Source organism: Gekko japonicus, unplaced genomic scaffold, assembly GCF_001447785.1.
Source record: "Gekko japonicus isolate JY-2015 unplaced genomic scaffold, Gekko_japonicus_V1.1 scaffold716, whole genome shotgun sequence".
Lineage (NCBI taxonomy): Eukaryota > Metazoa > Chordata > Lepidosauria > Squamata > Gekkonidae > Gekko > Gekko japonicus.
In genome coordinates this window covers 155285-175931 of record NW_015164687.1, presented here as the reverse complement: position 1 = coordinate 175931, position 20647 = coordinate 155285, and the positions used below count along the sequence as shown (strand labels likewise).

Below are 20647 nucleotides of genomic sequence, written 5' to 3'. Positions count from 1 at the left end.
GGCCCCGGGGCTCTCCAGGCCTCCCCCGAGCTGCAGCGCTCTCTCGCGGCTTCGAGGGACCCAGGGACGGGGCTCTCCCGGCCTCCCCCGAGCCGCAGTGCTCCTGCGCGGCTTGGGGGACCCGGGGGCGGGGCTCAGGGACCCAGGGGCGGGGCTTGCCGCCACGCAGGCTGTCGGAGCGGTACTCTGGAGGGCTCCGGGTCGAAAAGACCCCTGCCGGTATAAATGCCCCGTCTGAACGTACCTAATATGTCTAAACAAAGGCCCATTCTTTAGAAAAATATTTTGTTGTTTCTGGAACAAAATTGTGGAGCATCACTCATTTCTCTTCTGGTGTACCACACAATATTGTAATGTACTTTTACTGATTTGCTTATGGTGTCCTCAAGTAAACATATTTCAGTATATTGTGATTAGTAATTAACCAGAAGAAGATACAAGTTCCCTTTAGAGTCAAAGAAGTAACTCTCCAGCTTCTCATCATGCTTGCTGGTCTTTCTCCACACCAGCTCATGGCACCATCAAGACACCCACACCCCAATCTCTTGGGTCACCCTTTGTTACACCTCTGGACCTGAAGAGGTATACAAAGGCAGAAACTCTTTTTTCTCATCCAGATGAATTTGCCAAAATTCAGTACTGGCACCAAATATTTAGCACCATATTGCTCTCTTTTTTACATTGTATCATGATTTCTTTTACAGTAGGCAACTCAAAATATTCTCTTGTTCCTAATCTTGTCTGGACTCTGCAAGGCTTTCCCCAGCATCTGTTGGATCGACCCAATCTGTAGGTTCTTCTACCTTGATTTTCACACACTGCTCAGTTCCCTTTCAACTTTATCCTTTAATGCTACTGGCAGTGTGATTTTAAGAACACTTTCCTTGGAGTAAGCACTGTAGAATAAATCTGAGTAGGATCTGAGCATGATCCCTAGGATTACTCTCTTAGTCTTCTGAGGTGAATGAATTATAGACAGTATCTGTGGATTTATCTTTATATTCTGGTAAACACCCTATGCCTTGAAACAATCTTAGTAATTTGTATCAGCATGCCACTGATTTTATTTGTATTTTTGTATTTTTTTCTCATCTGCAGTGCTGTCAATACTTCTCTCGCCTCTTCTGTTGCCATAGGAAGAAATCATGGCAGTCTGTCTTCTCTTTTCCTCTTGCAATACAGCAAACTCAATTCTTCGTTTCCATATTATCTAGTTCTTGCTGTATTCTGTTTAAACAACGAAGTTCCATAAGTTTTTATATGAGTGATTCCCTCCCCCTTTTTTGCTTCTACAATATGTAGAATATCTTATTGCAAACTTTGTAAAATGGATTCTAGATGAGACCAAGGGCCAGAACAAACTATCGGTACTTAAAGCTGGTCAATTTATCTCAGAATAGCTGCTGCCCTAACATTGTGGTTGCCTTCTGGTGTTCTCTGTAACTTTTTTTTTCCCTACATGTACCCACTGACAGGAAAATTTGTTCTCATAATACACAAGAAGTCAATATAAATAAAAAGAAAGCATTGCTTTAAGCAAGAAATACATATTTTCACCACAAGTATTCAGCAGATTTTAAAGACAGTACCCACTTCAGGGCATTTAAAAATTAATTTGAGGGGGAATTCTCAGATTCTCACATGGGACCATTTTCAGACTTCATATTATAATTTGGATGTATCCAAAGTTCTGAAAGACTGAACTCAGCATTAGAGTTTCCATTGATTTTTAGTGAACGTTCAGCTTTTAGACTGGATTTTAATCAGTTACTCCACAAGTACAGGACAGTTCTCTTAGGGAAGCACTGCAGTGGAGTCTGCTTCCCTGGGAGATTTATTAACTATGTTCATTAATGGGTTCAGATAATTTAAAACCCTCTGTTTGCTAGGGTTGCCAGGTCCCCTCACCATCAAAGCAGGGACAGTTGGGGGGCGGGTCTTCTGGGGTGGACAGGACACCGCGTGTGATACTCTGGTTCGGGGGACAAAACTCTATGGTTTTTTGCCTTCAAAACCATAGAGTTTGCAAAAACCAGAGCATTGCTGCACAATGTCCCTGGCATGATGATGTCACCCGGAAGTGACATTGCATCAAGGAAGTCACACGACAATGTCCCTGTTTGGGGGTGGGGGTGGCAACCCTATCGTTTGCCCAAACATGGCAGAACATTTAGACCAATACCTTTATCTGAAAAACATGTTTATGACCAGTGATGTTTTAATATGATTCTTGGTTTTGCTGTGTTTTGTTACTGTTTTTAACATTATTGTTGATCAATGCATTAGTATATGTGTGGTTAATAAAGCAATATAAAAGTAATATTGGTGCCCAGATTTTAAGTTCAGCCACAGAGCACCTGTGATGCCAAAACATTTTTTTTCTTGTCAAACACCATATATTACCCAGACCATAGTAACATAACATTTTGAGTCCCTGTACCTGTCAGGAAGAAAGAGGTGTTGATAATTTGTATTGCGATTTTCAAGAGATTCCTCTGGTGCTACACAGATCAGCAGTTTGAGACCCTAGTGCCGCATGACAGAGTGAGTTCCCATTTCTGGCCCCAGCTCCTGCCAACCTAGCACTTCGAAAGCAAGAAATTGCAAGTAGATAAATAGGTACCGCTTTGGTGGGAAAGTAACAGCATTCCGTGCACCTCAGTATTTAGTCATGCCAGCCACATGACCACAGCTGAGCACTGGCCCCTAGAGTCGGATTTGACTAGCTTTCGAGCAAGGGAAACCTTTACCTTTACCTTTATTTAAATTTGTTGCATTTGGGGTTTATGAAAAGTTTATTTCCGTTCTCTTTTCATTGCTATGGGACTAAATTAAACGTGCCACTTAAAATACTTTTCAACCTCTTTCCCACTGTGAATGTCAAAAACAAAAAAAGCAATTTTAAATTTATGCAAGCACATGTGAAAAAGAGAAAGGCCGTTGAATATATCAGGGGGTAGCTGCCAGGAACATATGTTGCCTATTTTGAAACAGCTACATTGGCTTTCATTCTGTTTCTAAGTTCAGTTCAAGGTGCTGGTTATGACCTTTAAAGCCCTTCATAGCCAGTGGTTCTGTGGAATGGGCTCCCTGAAGAAGTGAGAGGCCTCCTCTTTGGAGATCTTCAGGAGGTGCTGCAAGGCCTTTGAATGGCAGGCATCTTCTAAGGAGGGGAGAGGAAAGAGATTTGGGGTTGGCTGTTTTATTTTTGCTTTTAACTGAAAATGCTTCTAACTGCTATTGTATACCACCTTGAACCACAAGGAAAGTAAATGTTAGGATATAAATATTTTAATAAATAATAGATGCATGTTTGTATCAGGTTTCTAGGGCCATGCAGAAAGACTGATTCACAACCACATTCCAAACTTCCCATGGTTTATAATGGATGTGATTTTGGCCTGAATTGTCTAAGCCTTAGACCGCTTCTGCAGTAGTGGTGGAAAGTGCTGTCATGTCGCAGTTGACTTAAATCAACCCTGTAGGTTTTCAAGGCAAGAGACATTCAGAAGTTATTTGCCATCTGCCTCTGCAAGAGATTCTGGACTTCCTCTGTGGTCTCCCATCCAAGTACTAACCAGTACCATGCTGCTTAGCTTCCAAGATCTGATGCGATCAGGCTGCCTGGGGCCATCCAGGTCAGCACCCCTTCTGAAACATGGCTGTAATAATACTGCCATGCCTTACAGTGTTTTTGTTAGGACTGACATGGTAGAATGGGTATGAACTACTGTGGGCTCTTAAAAATACTGTAATATGTGCATAGTAGTAGTCGTCATAGTAGTAGTAGTGTCCTGTGTACTGTTAACCAGGATTAAACTCGCTGATTCAGTGGGGTTTATTTTCATATAATACATTGGCCAAGACATTAACATTCGTGTATTAGCATATATAGGAAATAAGGACCTAATGTTTTTGCGGAATTGAAATAGTGATCTTAACTTGAGAGCGTAACAATGTTGTGTGTTTTATTTAAAAACTAACATCGGTGTTTTTCTCCATGATTAATTTTTGGGTGTGGATGAGCAACTGAACCTCCGTCACTAAGCAAACGGAAACCTTTACTGCCCTGAGCTACAGAATCAAGACTTATGCACAAGCCACCCTTTCAGCGTTAATGCTCAAATTTTGGACCTTTTTCAGAGGCCATGGAATTTTCCAGAGGGGTGGGGCTTTCATTTGATTGGAAAATGTAAAACATGATCAAAACAGTACTTTAGTTAAAAATGTTCTTTCTTTTCCTAACCAAGTCTTAAAGTGTGTTAATGTGAGGGATAATAAGCAAGATATAGAAATTCAGCTCCAAATGGTCAAAATAATCTTTTTGGTGTTTTGATTTTCCAAAGCTGGCACTGCTTTTCAGTTTTCTGAGGGTGTGAAATCTGCAGAACTGAAAATGATGCATTTTACCTTGGGGTACCGTCTAAGATGCTCAACTAGCAGGGATGCTGCCAGTTTCTATGGCAACAGCAGAACTGTAACATGCATGCGTGTATGTGATTGTATTTTGTTCTCCTTGTAGATGGAGGAGATCAAATTTAAAGACAGAGCAGTCTACGTGCTGGAAAGAGAGTTAGGGGTTCAAGCCGGGCATGCTCAGAGACTTCAGCTCCAAAAGGAGGCTTTAGATGAACAACTTTCCCAGCTCAGAGAGGCTGACCGGCATCTGAGCAGCCCCAAGCGGGAACTTCCTCATGCAAGTGGTGCAGGAGACACTTCAGAACAATCAGGAAGTCCTGTAAGCACTTTCTAGTGGTTTTGCCTAAAACAAATATGCCAAAAATCTTGATGAGTGAGTGCACATTTTGGCAAGAGGTTTTTCTTTCTATCGTTATACAGAGTTAACCAGTGGGATTTAATCTCTAATTTGGCCAGGAAAAAATTGCCTTTGTTTCTTGGTTCCATTACTTTTTGCTAGTAAGGTTAAAATGTCACCCCCCTCCCTTTGTAAACCTGACTTATCTCAAACATTTGCCTTATTTTGACAGCTTGGGCTCTTCTCTCTGCAGACTCCCCTTGCAAATGCATGTCTAACTGATTAATGGGTGGATGTGAATATTTTTCCATTTGTCATGAGCAAGTGTAAAACAGATTTTACTGGTGGAGTGAAGAAGTAACATGTTCATTTCAGCATAGTCTGTGCTTAGGCATCTTTACTAATGCCCACAGAGTAATGTCAATGCTTTTGCTTTTAGCCAGTGCTCTAAAAAAGTGAATGAGAGATGAACCTAACAGACTGTCTGCTATTTCCTCCATACTATGCAGTTTCTTAGGCCATTAAATATAAATTCACCATTTATACAGGCATGAGAGCCCGTCTCTCGCCCTCAAGCACCCAGACATATACAGAGATTTTCTGTTCCTGTGACATTTGTTAAACTTCTTTTCACTGTTGTTGATCCTCATCAAGATTTCTTTTGTAGTAGCTCTGCTTAATTTAAGATGTAGATTTTTCCAAAAACATAAACACAAAAATCTCTCCTATCCTTTCTTCCAAGCCTCTCCTGCACCTGTTGAATGAAGAAGCCCAGCACAATTGAGTTTCATTAGGGCCAAAGATTATTCATTTGTTTCCCTGTGTTTCCAAAGAGATTAACATAATGAGAAAAAAACCCAAGATGAATGTAAAGGAAATGTTAATATAATGAAATTGTACTTTCACTCTAAACATGAAGACGCCTTCTCTTATATCTGTATTCATTTTCTGTTTGCGTTAAACATTTTCACTTGTGGATTTATTAAAGCACAATCCAATGATTGTTCAAGTGAACCATTTAGATGTTCAATTAGATCCACGGGAAAGAAACATGTGCAATGGTAGAATTGCACATACGGACTACATTGTGTATTTCCGTAATTATAAATACCACATGACCATGAGGAAGTGACAGGCGGCTGACCTGTCTAAAACATTCTAGTTCAACAGTGGCATACTTAGGAAACATTGCAGTTAATTTCCAATGTTTTCTTTCACATTTCCAAATACAACATTTGTGACTTTGTATTTGCATATGCATACTTTTTTTGCATTTGCCTACTCTCTTACACATCTCCTCTCTTAAATTTCTGTTGGTCTCATCTTTCAGTATTAAGGCATAGATTAAATCCTTTTTGTACTGAGTCAGAAATGGATGGATTCCAAGAAAAGGAAAGAAGATGGGGGGTTATAAAGAACTCTGAACTATGTTTTCTCGTTGCACAGTTATTTGCAGTTGTTCTTTGTTTTAGGAACAGCAGTTAGATGAAAGGGATGCCCGGCGTTTCCAACTGAAAATAGCTGAACTAAGTGCAATCATCAGGAAACTGGAAGACCGAAATGCTTTATTGTCGGAGGAACGGAATGAGCTTGTAAGAAAGCACGTAATTTTCTTCCTTTCATAAGTGAACTCACACCAGAATATGTAGCTGCAGAGGAATTTTGTTCATAAGCTTATAGTTCAATCCTAAACAGGACTGCACCTTCTTGAGTCCACTGAACTACTCAGAACTGTTGTAAGATGACTTTTTGTATTTCTGGTCAAATTTAGCCAGTCGGAGTATATGTTGGGCCCACCTCAGTTGCCACCATCCATCCCTTTTCTTCATTTCCTTGAGGTTAGAAGGGGTTCTTATTTTGCTCATGAGATTTTCTTCTTTGTAGTATATCAAAAATCACCTGTTTTGAGCACTTGGCAGGGCTTTAAGACAGTGCTTCAATAAACTGTGTTTAAAACAAGGAGATTATAAAACAAAACAAAGCTTTATTTGAAAAAAAGAATAACATAAATTCAGGTTTCAAATAACAACAGACAAATAGCATTCTAAGTTGTATACTGTCACAACTTTGGGTGACAAATGTCATAACAGGTGGCCCCTGAGGGCAGAAAGATGGGATATACATTTTTGGAAATAAAAGTAAATAAATAGTTCAGTCAGACAATACTAGCAGCAATAAAGAGTTCATAGATTTATCAGAATCATTTTAGGAAGCAAAGTTGTTCTCATTTTCTCCACTGCCTTTTTTCATAAAAATCTGTGCACAGACAGAGGTCTAGATAGTGGTCTTACACACACACACACACACACACACACACACACACACACACAGCATTAGAAAGTTCTGCCTTATTTCAAAGGAAGAGAGTTGGCAGTAAAGTGGCAACACAAATACATACAAGACCCCCCCCCCCCGTCAAGTCACATTCAATTTATGGCAACCCTGCAGGCTGTGGAAGGTTGGTAGTTCAGCAGTTCGAGACTCGAGTGTGCCGCATGACGGAGTGAGCTCCCATCTCTAGTTCCAGCTCCTGCCAACCTAGCAGTTCAAAAGCAAGAAATTGCAAGTAGATAAATAGGTACCACTTCAGTGGGAAGGTAACAGCATTCCGTGCACCTTGGAGTTTAGTCATGCCGGCCACATGACCACGGAAATGTCTTTGGACAGCGCTGGCTCTTCGGCTTTGAAACGGAGATGAGCACCGCAACCCTAGAGTCGGATTCGACTGGCTTTCGAGCAAGAGAACCTTTACCGTTACCTTTACCTGTAAGGTTTTTAAGGCAAGGGATGTCCATAGGTGGTTTGCCATTGCCTGTCTCTGTACAATGACCTTGGCATTCCTTGGCGGTCTCTCATCCAAATACTAACCAGGGCTGATCCTGGTCACACACACTAAATAATCCACTTTCAATCCACTTTCAGTGCACTTTCCGACTGGATTTTTACTGTGTGAACTGGCAAAAATCCAGTTGGAAAGTGCATTGGAAGTGGAATATTTAGTGTGTGTGACCGCAGCCATATATACATTAAAACACTGGAATGCTTATTTATTTATTCATTCATTCATTTATTCAATTTCTTCCACACCCTCCCCACCAAAGCAGGCTCAGGATTGCTATAACACTTTTAAGCGATGACACACAAATGCCCACCTACCAAACAGTTTAGGGCATTTCTATTTGAAAGACATTGGGAGGTCCCCAATAATTATTGTTGTTTGTTAGCTTGCCTCAGGATATGTGGGACCATGCCTTTAACTATTTTGCCCATGGATTCCAGCCACTGATTTCAGTGTGAGTGTTTAGCTCCCCTTTGACTGGACCAGGGCCTCAAATGAAATTGCTCTGGGCTAGACTTCCCTGATGTAATTCTATTCAAGTTGTACTATTGCAGTATTTCCTCCCTTTAGTTCTTCAAAGTGCTACCACATCCATATAAAATCCTATTTAAAGGATAGTTAATGGCATTTACTGGGGCAAAGCATATATTTTACAGAGCTAGTGCAATAAAGCATGATGGCATGTTGGAAAAATCCATATATACTGAATTTATAGAGGACATTAGCACAACAGGGCTGCAAGATAATCTAAGATTGCATATGAGGTTTGCATATGAGATGAGGCAATTGCTAACAGTAGATGCAAAGCCACTCTTTCCTTTTTCTTTCATAATATGCCAGGGCTACAACTGAATATTCTCCATGATATAAATTTCACTCGTTTAAAAATGGAAGGGTGTCTTGAAGTGAATAGTGTTACTTGCCTTCTATGATTCAGCATGGTTGTTCCTTAAGATCAACAAATGAGCCCATGTTTTGGCTGCAGGCATGTTGCATGACCTCTGTGGAAGTAATTCAGCTCCTCATCCATAATGTAAATTGTGGAAGTAGTCCCGCTGTCCTTATGCTTTAAACCACATGAGAGGGAAAAAAGATGTTACCTGTTATTAAATAAGTGAAGTAGACCTCACAAAGCAGGACTTTCCTGCCTCCATCTCCCACTGTAGTATCTCATGCCATCTGGAAAACACTCTGTCTCTGAGGTTCAGAGGACACCTCAAGAACAGTGTTGAGTGTAGTGTGATTGTCTGCAGTAGGAGGGGAGAATTTATAGGAATTGTTCCTCCCTCTAACCTAGGGTTCCCAACGCTGCCTTGGAAATGCCTGGAGATTTGGGGGGGGGGCGCCTGGGAAGGGTAGAGTTTGGAGAGGATACAATATCACTTCCGTCTGATGCTCTAGGCTGCCTCCCCTAGTCGCTATGGTTTTTACTACTGAGATTAGAGGAAATTCCTAAAGCATCACTTTGTGGGGGCCCTTTTTTCTATTACTCCTCAGTTCCTCAGAGTGGGAAACTGTGGCTGGGGATGCCAGCAGAAATGCCCTTCTAACAGCAAGAAACAGCCACTTGAATACAAACACATATATTTAAAACTTTCAGGATTAATGCAAAATTTGTTTAAATTTTTTTTATAATTTTTACTGGGGGAATCAAGACATGAACTGTTGATGAGTTAGGCTTGGAAGCTGTTGGATAACACATTTGCTATGACCCAACAATTCTAGTGCACCCACTGAGCTTTCCATATTATTTCCATCCTATAAAGGAAGAATGTGGTGGCATACAATACGGAACATTTCCCCTTATAGATTAAAAAGGGAAGCTCATGCATACATGACGCTGATCATCAGAACCATATGAAGCTTTGGCACTGACCCAATATTTTTGTGTATAATTCATCAATTACTTCTGGGTCTGCCAAAACATACACTTTGAAGACCAAACTACGCATCATAATAAACACGCACTACGCAGCATAATAAACACGCGCAGGGGTCATTTCGTAGAAAAAGAGGTGCAGGAGGTCATTAGCATAACTTATTAGCATAACTTATTTGCATATGCCACACCCCCTGACATCACCAGAAGTATGTCAGAAGGCTACACCCACCGCTCAGGCTCCACTGGACTGTTTTGGATTGCTAAGAATTGGGGGGGGGGAACATGCAGATCTGTCCTTGCAGAGGAGGGAGAGCTTGTACCTGAATAAAACTTGGTCTTAAAGGTGCCACTGGATTGTTTGGGACTGGGGAGCCGGGGGAAGCTCTGCAACTTACCTGGCTGCTTCTTGCTCTGATTAAGGGCTGCTGGGAGCAGAGGGTGGGGCTTGTTGCATGTGCCCGCCCCTTGGGCTCTTTACTGCCGGAGCTCTGCTCCTGTGCACTCCTGCAGCAAATGACCCCTGAACACACGTAACGGTGACCTGAAGGCCCCTTTAAATGAGGAAAATCTAGGGGGCGGAGTCAGAAATGGGGTGGGAGGAATACTGAACTACTTCATATCACCTACAGCAGGTTTTAAATAGGATTCAGGCTAAATCATGTGTGGAAGCTCTATGCCTTACCAGTGTCACGTTTACAGTAGGCCTTAGCCAGCTCAATTTACTTAGAGAATCCTGGAGGCGGAGATGGGAGTGAGGTTATTTCTTCTCTCCGCCCCCCCAGGTCTCCTGTCTGCCATCATGTCTAAAAATTAGATAGCTGAGTACCATTATGATAAGCAACAAAACTAGGTCACCCGGGGGGTTCCAGATATTCCCGGGAAAATATGACTGTAAATTAACCTAAAGGGAGAGGACTCCAAATGAGGCTGATAAGGACTAAGCTTGCTCCAGGAACATGGAATGTTGACAGTGGCCAAGTTAAAGGGGACATGCGCAAATAAGCCTGCTCAAGTCTCTGAGACCTTACTGAATCCTGGAGGGTAAGCTTTTGTTTCCCCCTGGTGTGGTTCTTTGCAGGGCACCCAGCTTGTTCCCTCTAACAGCAAACATCATGACTGAGTGCTATCAATAGAACACTATGTGAAATGGGACCAATCACGGGTAAGGCAGAGGTTCATGTATACTGGGGAGAACTCCCTGTGTATACAGAAAAAAAATTGTTTTGTAAATTAGAAACACACAAACGCACCCACCCATACAGCCTGGTGAGGACTGAGCTTGAGGATTCAGAGAACGCCAGGGCAGTCGAAAGCCAGTTAAAAGGTATGGGTGGGGAGAGGAGGGAGAAGAGGAAATTGTCTTGTTCTAGTCCCTAACAGTGCCATCCTAAGCAAAGCTGCACCCTTCCAATTTTTAGACATTTGGTGATTTTGTTGGGCTTAAAAGGTGTAACAGTCGTGGCTGCTGATGGCCCCTTGTATAAGCAATGGATTCTGCTCACCAGCACCAACAATAGCCCCCTGAATGCATGTGATTTTGGAGAGCAATCAGAACAGCTACTTCTGTGCAAATAATTTGTTGTTCTTTTTTCAGCTGAAACGTCTAAGAGAAGCAGAAAGTCAGTACAAACCGCTGCTAGACAAAAACAGGCGCCTAAGTAGGAAGAATGAGGATTTGTCCCATGCCTTGCGTCGTATGGAGAATAAATTAAAATTTGTTACACAGGAGAATTTAGAAATGGTAAGTTTCCAGATGAATGTATGTAAAACAAGAATGCAACTCAGTATTTACAAGGGCTTTTTAAAAAGTAAGACATTTGAAGCTTACTATTATCTCTGTTGAAAAGGGTGCTGATGATTTATTCTGACTTGCATCTGATTGATTGTGCAATGTAATGCAAAGGCCAGAAGTTCTCCCAGAATTAGAAGTGTTGAAGGAGTTTCCTTGGAGAAAATAGCAACTTCAAAGGGTGTACTCTATGGTATATCATAGATTGTAGGTGAACTCCCTCCCCAAACTCCCCCATCCACAGGCACCATCCCCAAATCTACAGGATTTTCCCAGACTGGATTTGACAACCCTACCTCTCGTTTACACTACATGGTATGGACTGAGAAACACATGGACAAGGAAGCACATGGGTAGCATTCATAAATGCTGACAAATATAATATGAATCCTGGCATTAGCATCTAATCCTTTCACCCTGTGACTCAGCCTCCAGCATCCTGCTGGTCAATCTAATTTTAAAAATGAGTTTATTCATAAAAAATGTGGAGTGAGTTACCAGTCTCTTGGTATCTGTCCTGTTACTTCACTTTAGAGGCAAAGGGTGAGGATAATACGGAGGCCAAGCTCTTTGAATGACCTTGATCACAGTCAAGATGATAGAGAAGTTGACTTTCTTAGGCTACAAATTATGGAACAGCAAAACCTCATAGATGAACTTTCAAAGGTAAGGAAAATCTTTCTCACTCATCTTCCGCAATATGTAGAGCAATCTTTGAGGCCTAAGGGCCTTGCTTCATTTCTGGGAGGAAAAACAGTGACTGAATTGGGTTTGTGAGTGAAGGCAGACAGCCCACAACAAGTTGTTAGAGACAAGGGCTGTGATCACATCAGCAGTTTGATCTATTGCTGTTCCCTTATGGATTTAAAATGCATGATCAGACAGCAACTTCTGTCTGTCATGCCCCAGTTGTCTGCATCCCGTCCCCCCCTTTACTGTGTGTTTCTTTGATAGCTGTGAAAGTCCGCTCCAGTTGGTCTGAGCTGGTTCCAAAATGGATTTCCTGTTGTCTGATCACTCTGTTGTGCACCCAAGCCATCAGGCAGGTCTGAGTGGTCTCTTGTTTTCCAGTCACCATTTTTTACTAGCTATTGATATGCGCATAACTGCATATTTGTATCTCTTTCTCTCTCTCCCCCTCCACAGGGGCTGTTCAAAACTTTGTTTTCTTTATAAAAACTTTCAATGGAAGACGCCTCTGTACTTCAGCTTTTTTCTGTGCTTTGGGGAAGGGGTTAATTGAAAAGTATAGCGAGAGAGGACGTCAGTGAACTACATATCCCAGCGGGCTCATCAGCACTTGTGTGCATGCTCAGAGGACACACTTTTTTTAAAAAAAATGGCCAATCGCCCCATGAACTACATATCCCAGCAGGCTTATCAGTGCTTGTGAGCATGCTCAAAGGACAAACTTTTTAAAAACAATGGCTGACGGCATCACTTCCTGGCTGCTGCATCTGATTGATCAAGGATGGTTAAAAGCACTTTGAAGAGTGCTAAAAAGGCTGAGTGTAATCAGTATTCTCTGTTACAAAATACCCTGGATCAATTAGAAGTGGGGCAACAGTGTATCGAACTGCACATCTGACTGCAGCCAAGGATAGAGGAGGGGGGAAATAATGGAAGCAGGTTAAGGGAAGTGGGAGGAGGGGTAGAGTTATCAGATGAATAATAACAGGAGTGCTTCAAATGGGACTTTGCTTACAGGGCTTGCTTGCCATCCAGCCTTTAAGTAATATTAGCCAAGTTTGCTTCCTTTGACTCTTTCCTTTCCCTACTGCCTTAAATTAAAATCCATCTTGTTTAAAAATATATATAAAACCTGCTATGCTTTCCTTCTGCTGTCTGCCTTACAAGTAAGGTTGCTGACCTGAAATTACAACCAATCCCCAGACTGTAGAGATCAGCTCCCATGGAGAAAATGGCTGCTTTGGAGAGTGGAATCTATGGCATTATACTCTGCTGAGGTCCCTCCCCCTCCCCAAATCCTGCCACCCCCAGGCTCCAACCCTAAAGCTCCAAAGGTTTTCCAGCCTGGAGCTGGCAACCCTTGGGACCTGTGTGCTCCATATAGCGATGGGAGGCAGTTGATTAACTGCCACCTTCTATATTCGCAAAAGGAAAATGCCATTTCCCCCTCTCCTTCCTTTTCCTTCCCATATCAGGCAAGCTGCCAAGCCTAGTTGTACTGTTTTTATGCACTGGCTTCTTGTTTTTCAAAGGCTTGTTTTTGATGGCTGTGATCTCATGTTTTTGTTTTATTGTTTTAAGTGATAGCTGCCTCAAGCAGGTCTGTGGAGAGCCAGCAAATCATATTTCCAAATAAATATATAAATATACTAGGAGCAAGGCCCGTTGCAGCAACAGTGCAATGATCTCTAGAAAGGCGGGAGGTCTCCCCCCCTGGCCCCCCACTCTCTACCCGTCGGACCCCGGGGGGTGGCATGGCGAGGGGACGCCCTGGTGGCGACTCCCTACTCAGGCCATCTCCAAGCACACAGAGGCCCAGGCCAGTGTCTCCTGCCCCCTCTGGAGACCCTGGTGTCAAGGGGCGACTGCATGGGCCATCAGTGGCTCCCTGGCTGGCCGCATCCAGTGGGCTGCAGGGCGCCTCCACCGTGGCCTTCCCCTCATTCCGTGGAGCCTTTTCTCTTGAGGTTCTCTCCTTGCGGCCAAGACTCTCTCCCCTGCTCTCAGCACCACCTGGCTGTTCTACTGGGCTACTCCCCTCGGCGGTGCCCCCAACCAGTGTGCAGCATCCCTGGGGCAAAGGTGGCACTGGTGCTGGGCACTTTCCTCCCTCCTGGCTGTCCACCGCCCCTCCCTCCCTTCCATCCTCTCAGCGGGCCATGCAGAGGTGACGTCGGCGCCGGCAGAGAGGAGGCGAGAGCAAGGTAGGGCAAGGAGCTGCCATCTTCTCTCCCTCGTCCCACCCCCTCTGGCCGGGGCCCAGTTCTCTGCCGGCCTCGCTTGATTGGCTGGGCACGGGAGGGAGGCAAAAGGAGGCCGCGTCCAGAGTGTGGTGAGGAAGAAGGCGGGAGCAGCGCAGTCCAGGCTGGCTGGATCCCGAGGGCGGCGGCAGGGCATGGCGAGGCTGACCAAGGCCATCCTCCTGCCTCCCCGCCGCCATTGGGCACATAGGGAGTAAAGACGTGAATGCCTCACTGCCTCCACCTGCCGGAGGGTACATCCCATCCAGCGTCCCCTGTAGGCTGAGGGAGAGAGGCTGGCTGGGGCTTCTGTGGGCTGAGCCCACCACACACCCAGCCAATGGCAGCAGCGCCTTCTGAGTGGTGGTTCAGGCCGCCAACTGATTTTGCCACGCATTGAGCTTGGCCACCCCAAAATGCTTTTATATATAAGGAGAGATAAGTTTGGTATATCCTGGGGGGAAACTGCAGCTGTAGAGAGAAATCCATGGAAAACATGGACCTTCTTTGGTGCAGGTGTTGTGCCTTAAGCTTATGCAAGGACAGGGGAGATTGGATCCAAACCACTGGAAGAACACAACAATAAAAAAGCCATAATACCTATTGCAGAAGATATGCTGCAGGAGACAACAAAACAAAGCGTACTTGCATCTAACATGTAGTTTTCATTCTTTTAAAACAGACCCTAGAAACTGCCGGCTATGTAAAGAGCGTACTAGTAAGTAGCAAATATATTGGATGTCTCTTGTTGTCTGAATTAATTTACATCTCCCTGGGTTCATATAGCACAGCTGTAATGTGTAATGATTCCATGTATTAATAGCAAAGTGATTCTAGTTAGCATCTACACCATGGGGAAGGTTTTTTCCTTCTGTTTCTTTTAATATTCAGGGAGCAGTTTTAGCACAAGGCTTTTAATCATAGGCACAGGCATCAGAATTCCCATTCCCCACCTCCCCACAAAGCAAGAGGTTCAGAGTAAAGATAACACAAAATTTCAAAATAATCTTTTTAGCACTGATGATGACCTGTGATCATTTGCATGACAGACGATCTGTACAACCAGAATGCTAAATTCAGTTCCAATTTTGCTCTTCCTGAAAATACATTTTTGACACTACTAGATAATTACTTCAATAAATTGCTGTATTTTGATCTCTTTTGTTCCATTTTTACATCCTTTGTAGAGCTCAAGCAAATATGTATAACTTCTTTTTGCAGGAACGCGATAAGCTGTTAAGGTACAGGAAACAAAAGAAGAAATTTGCAAAATTTCCCAAGGTGAGAGAATAAGTTGAATTATTTAAGACATACTTAAGAATGTCATGAGAGACCTTTATGACCAGACCAAGGCTCCATCTAGTCCAGCATCCTGTTTCCAACAGCACTTAGCCAGATGTTTCCAGAGAGCTCAGAAACACCATCGAACAACAACCCTCCCCTGTCCTTCACCCTGAGCATCTGACATTGAGAATGATCTTCCTCTTAACCATGGATCTTTTAATTTAGCTATCATGTCCAGTTGCTCTTCATAGACAAACATTTTTTAAATGTAGCCACTTGATATCTTATGTAAAGATATTATTGGATAATATTAACAACTAGAGGATTATTGGGGGGGACAGCACTATTGTTAGCATTCAAGAAGATCACACAAAACATCTAAAATCTGTGTCATGGAATCACAGATTAGAATCATAGAATCACAGAGTGGGAAGGGGTCATACATACAGGCCATCTAGTCCAACCCCTTGCTCAATGCAGGATCAGCCTAGTTCAGTGGTGGCGAACCTATGGCACGGGTGCCAGAGGTGGCACTCAGAGCCCTCTCTGTGGGCACACGTGCCATCGCCCCAGCCAGGCCCAGACCATCATTAAAGTGTTGAATTCTCTGCCAAATAATTTTAAGTAAATTAAAGCATTTGGGATTGCATTCCCTACTTTGTTTGGATCATCTTAAGTTAATGTATGAGTTGTTTTTTCTAAAGTAAAACCTCAGTATTCAGGTTAAATTGCCGTGTTGGCACTTTGCAATAAATAAGTGGGGTTTAGGTCACAGTTTGGGCACTCGGTCTCTAAAAGGTTTGCCATCACTGGCCTAGAGCATCCCTGACAAGTGTATGTCCAGCCACTGCTTAAAGACTACCAGTGAGGGGGAGCTGGTTTCAGTGAATTTTAGAGCTCACAGTTCAGTGCTCACAGGTTCTACTGAAAGAAGCAGAACCAAAGCACACAAGTCATCCACAGGCACACTCTTGTTATGCAGAGGAAGCTACTTTTTAGCAATGGTAGAAGGATGATGTTGGTTCTCGTTTATTATGATGTTTACATTAAGTATGGCTGCATCTTCAGTTGGTTTACCAACACATATGAAATGTTGGGGTGAGGGGTGTAGCTGTATTAATCTGCTGCAGCAAAAACAGATTTATCATGGCAGAATTGTTTGTGGACCAGTGGCCTTTTCATCAGATCCAGAACTGAAATGTGTTGATGATCAGGAAACAGGATTCACCATAGATTCTGTCTGATGGATCAATAATGTTTGCATACATCTTTTATCTGGCAGAGTTTCCTATGTATTAGTATGTATCCCGGGAGGTGGGATTTTTAAGTAGTGTTGTAAGAGTTTGATGGTACAGTGAGATCTGCCTAGAAAGGCTGGGGGAGGGTATTTGCATCGTTCTGTTGCTTGCACTTACACATTCTCATTTCGTCAGAAGCCAGTGGTAGAGACATTTTTTGGGTATGATGAAGAAGCTTCCCTTGAATCCGATGGCTCTTCTATCTCATATCAAACTGACCGAACAGATCAGACGCCCTGCACACCTGATGATGACTTGGAAGAGGTAATTTGGGACAGTTAGGGTCCATCTTGAACCAGTCTGGGGGGCATTTTAGATTGTGCTTCATGGGTTTTTTCTTAGCTACATACATTGGGTGTGCTGGAACAGATGCTTCATAAAATCATATTGTTAACCACATTACAATGCAGAACTGATTTGTGTAAATTTACCAAAATATTAATTCTTCTACTGTTAAATGTTGTTTATGAATGCCATTGATCATAATAATATACTAAATGTGTTACTTTATTTTATTTTCGGCTAAAGGCTATTGTTGTATGAGCAGCGATAGATAGGTAGGGAGATGGAGGCAGATAGATCGTAATATGCATAATCATAATATACAACATGATAATATGGATTATAATATACAGTTCACTGTAAAGTGTTTTTTGCTATACTGTAGGGCATGGCAAAAGAAGAAACAGAACTGAGATTCCGGCAGTTGACCATGGAATATCAGGCCTTACAGAGGGCGTATGCTCTGTTGCAAGAACAGGTTGGAGGAACGTTGGATGCAGAACGAGAAGTTAAGGTCTACATGGCTTATATTACATGACAATAAAGGCTTGTATCTGTGTAATGTCTTCTCCCATTTTACCACATACAGGTTACTTTTTATAGTTCCACAGTTCTTTGTTGGTGTGAAATACCAAAACATTCTTTAAACTGATCTCTTATGTTTACCCTAGCAAAGGACCTATATACATATGTTGGCATATCACAGGGCTCCTCCTGATGTTGCTCCAGGAGCATGGGAGCCATTTTATAGTGTAGCCTTCATGCACTGCTCTGATAACATCAACAGACCAAAATTACATGGGAGGTGTCTAGGGCCCAGTTCCTTTTCACACACGGGCACTGGGAATTGGGCTGCCAACTCTAAATGAAGGTATTCCAGGGGATCACCATCACCATGCTGTCACCCTTCCTCCCTTCCTCCCTCCCTCCTCCACCACCACTGCTGCCACCTTTCAACCCTAGGAGCCACCTCCCTACTTTGAGAGCTGGTGTGGCATAGCAGTTAGAGTGTCAGATTAGGACCTGGGAAAACTGGTTTTGAATCCTAGCTGTGCCATCGAAGCTTGCAGGCCTGTCACAGTCTCTCAGCCTAACTTACAAGGTTGCTGTTGTGAGGAGAAGGTAGAGGAAAGGAGAACAATGGGATGTCGACACTTTGGGTGCCCATGAGGGAGAAAAGCGAGCTATAATGAAAAGGTAAATAAAGAAGCAAATACTCCTTCCTGCCTCAGCCCCATGAATGAGAAGGTAAGGAGCCCTGGATGTTCCAGGGAAGAGGTAGAGAATAGGCAGTGAGAAATGGGAAGTGTTGGCATGAAGCAGGGGCAGGTTTACTTAAAGTTTCCTGGGTCATTCTCAGTAGTTTTCAGGAGAATGAGGCAGATTCCAGTAAACTCCCGACTAACCTAGGAGGGTTGGTGGCGGCCCTGCTTATGCCTGGGGAGGGTGACGTTTATGTGGTAAGGAGCCCAGCTGTCACTTCCTCTTGTTTCATCTTAGATTTCTGACCAGAGCAGTCAGCAGAGCAGTGCAGAAAAGAGAGGCCCTGTGGCAGTTCCCACACCATTAAGAAAACACCAGCAGAAGATTTACATTTATAAACTAAAAAGTTGTCATTTATTACTGGATAAGCATCTATAAATGACCCCCAGTATAGCTAAAGTAAGTCGTTGCTAACCCGTTGTAACAATTTGGGGTTTCATTCTTTCAGTGGGATCATAACTAAAATCAGCTGAACCAGATCCTGGTACTAGGGGTCCCAACCTCCAGGTGCCACCTGGATATCTCTATTTCAGTTGATCGACAGATGACCGAGATCAGTTCCCCTAGAGAAAATGGCTGCTTTGGAGGTGGACTCCATGGCATTAAATCTTGCTGAGGTGCCTCCCCAAACGTTGCCCTCCACAGGCTCTACCCACCCCCACCCCAAATCTCCAGGTATTTCCCACACAGAGTTGGCAGCCCTTCTGGGTACTAAACAAAGGTTTTTAAAAAGTAGATAGAACTGCAGGCTCACACTTTTTTGGATTTTACTGTGTCATGGGGGAACCTATAATGAAGACGTCAGCCATCTCACAGCATACAAACTGAGAATCTTTTAAAAATGAAATTTCAGAAGGAAGCCAAACAAATTTTAATTATATATAGCAGTGAGCTGTAGCTCAGAAACAAAGCTAAATGACTTTTCATGGCTTGTAGAGAATTTCTTCCACACCAAGTTGCTCCCCTCTTTGCCCCACTTTTACTTCAATTGTCAGTGATATATTTTAGGGAAAGGGAAGTTTTGAAGGGAGAAGGAAGTTGAATATGCCTCTTGACCTTTCCATAATGTGTCTGCTCTGCATTCATAATGCACCTTCTGAGCAATCTGATGCGCTCAACTTTATGCTCTGTCAAAGCAGCTGTATTTTCCACTCTTGCACTGAAGTGGCAGATTACTGGGGGGGGGGCAGGTACCACATCTGGTGCACTTATATTTTCATATGCCTCATCTGCTTAAAGTGGAGATACAGGAAAACTGTAATATTACATTCTCTTACTATGGAAATCTCCTAGCAATATCTTTGAGTATAAAATGGCCACAAGCTAAATTACTATAGCTTTTCTTCCTTTAAAAAAAATTATGCATTTTCCTAATAGAATAGCTTGAAGATTTGAAATTCTGCTACCCTTGTCAGCATTCCTTGAGGTCACCTTATAAGATCTCTGCTGTATAAATGCACACTTGTTATCATAAAATAGGTAGAATCAGTTTCTCTCCTATGCTATTCCATAATCCCTGATATGGGAGAACCAGTTTTTCACTCAGTGATATGGGAGAATATACTTCACAGTACATTAGAATATATGCAAACAATTATAGTTCACTACCAGAAAATTGGTTTCAAATTTAGAAGAGATTAATATATATATATATATAGAGAGAGAGAGAGAGGGGGGGGGGGATGGGGGAAACCCGTAGATATCTAGTACAGAACTATGATCAACACAGGGGTGCTGCCAAAAATGGCACTCTCGTGTAAAATTCCCCTCTCCATTCCCTAACATTTAGTAATGTTACTATGCCCCTTCCCCCAATACTCCACAGCACTGGATGCCATTGGCAGGGATGGACAAATGAATGAATGTGGCCAGGCCCATATGAATAGCAACTCCAGTTATCCAAACTTGTGAATGTTTAGATGCTTACAATGTCCGTCAGGCCATTCAGATTAATAACACAGTACTGTATTTGTTATAGCTATCAGAGAAAGTTTGATGTTTCTTCAATCCCATCCTACAGACTCGTGAGCAGCTTCAAGCAGAAATCCACCGATCCCAAACTCAAATAGAAGATCTAGAAAAAGCACTTGCTGAGCAAGGACAGGTAATATACTATAGGACAAGAACATCATAGATATGCAGTCCTCACTGCCATAAATTTATAAAAAAAAAAAATTAAAACGTCATTAGAAGGGCCATAGTATACAAGATTATATTTCCTTATAAGATGTTTAAAAGTTAAAAGTATCTTGGGGAGCATTCAGTTTGATTTATTGTGTTAGCTCAAAGCCATAGCAAACTTGGGCGGCAGTAGAGTTGTCAGT

The 20647-nt window shown here is 42.8% G+C and overlaps 1 protein-coding gene across 2 annotated transcripts in view; it reads left to right on the top strand.

Annotated features, from left to right (window-relative positions):
* JAKMIP3 (Janus kinase and microtubule interacting protein 3) overlaps window positions 1-20647 on the top strand; it is a 67495-nt gene that overhangs the window by 40774 nt on the left and 6074 nt on the right. For both annotated transcript variants that reach the window (XM_015409360.1, XM_015409359.1), the window contains 8 exons: window positions 4523-4738; window positions 6229-6348; window positions 11072-11218; window positions 11801-11932; window positions 15418-15477; window positions 16914-17042; window positions 17446-17574; window positions 20344-20427. In XM_015409360.1, coding sequence (XP_015264846.1) covers window positions 4523-4738; window positions 6229-6348; window positions 11072-11218; window positions 11801-11932; window positions 15418-15477; window positions 16914-17042; window positions 17446-17574; window positions 20344-20427 — 1017 coding nt within the window. The remainder of the gene's footprint in view (window positions 1-4522; window positions 4739-6228; window positions 6349-11071; window positions 11219-11800; window positions 11933-15417; window positions 15478-16913; window positions 17043-17445; window positions 17575-20343; window positions 20428-20647) is intronic.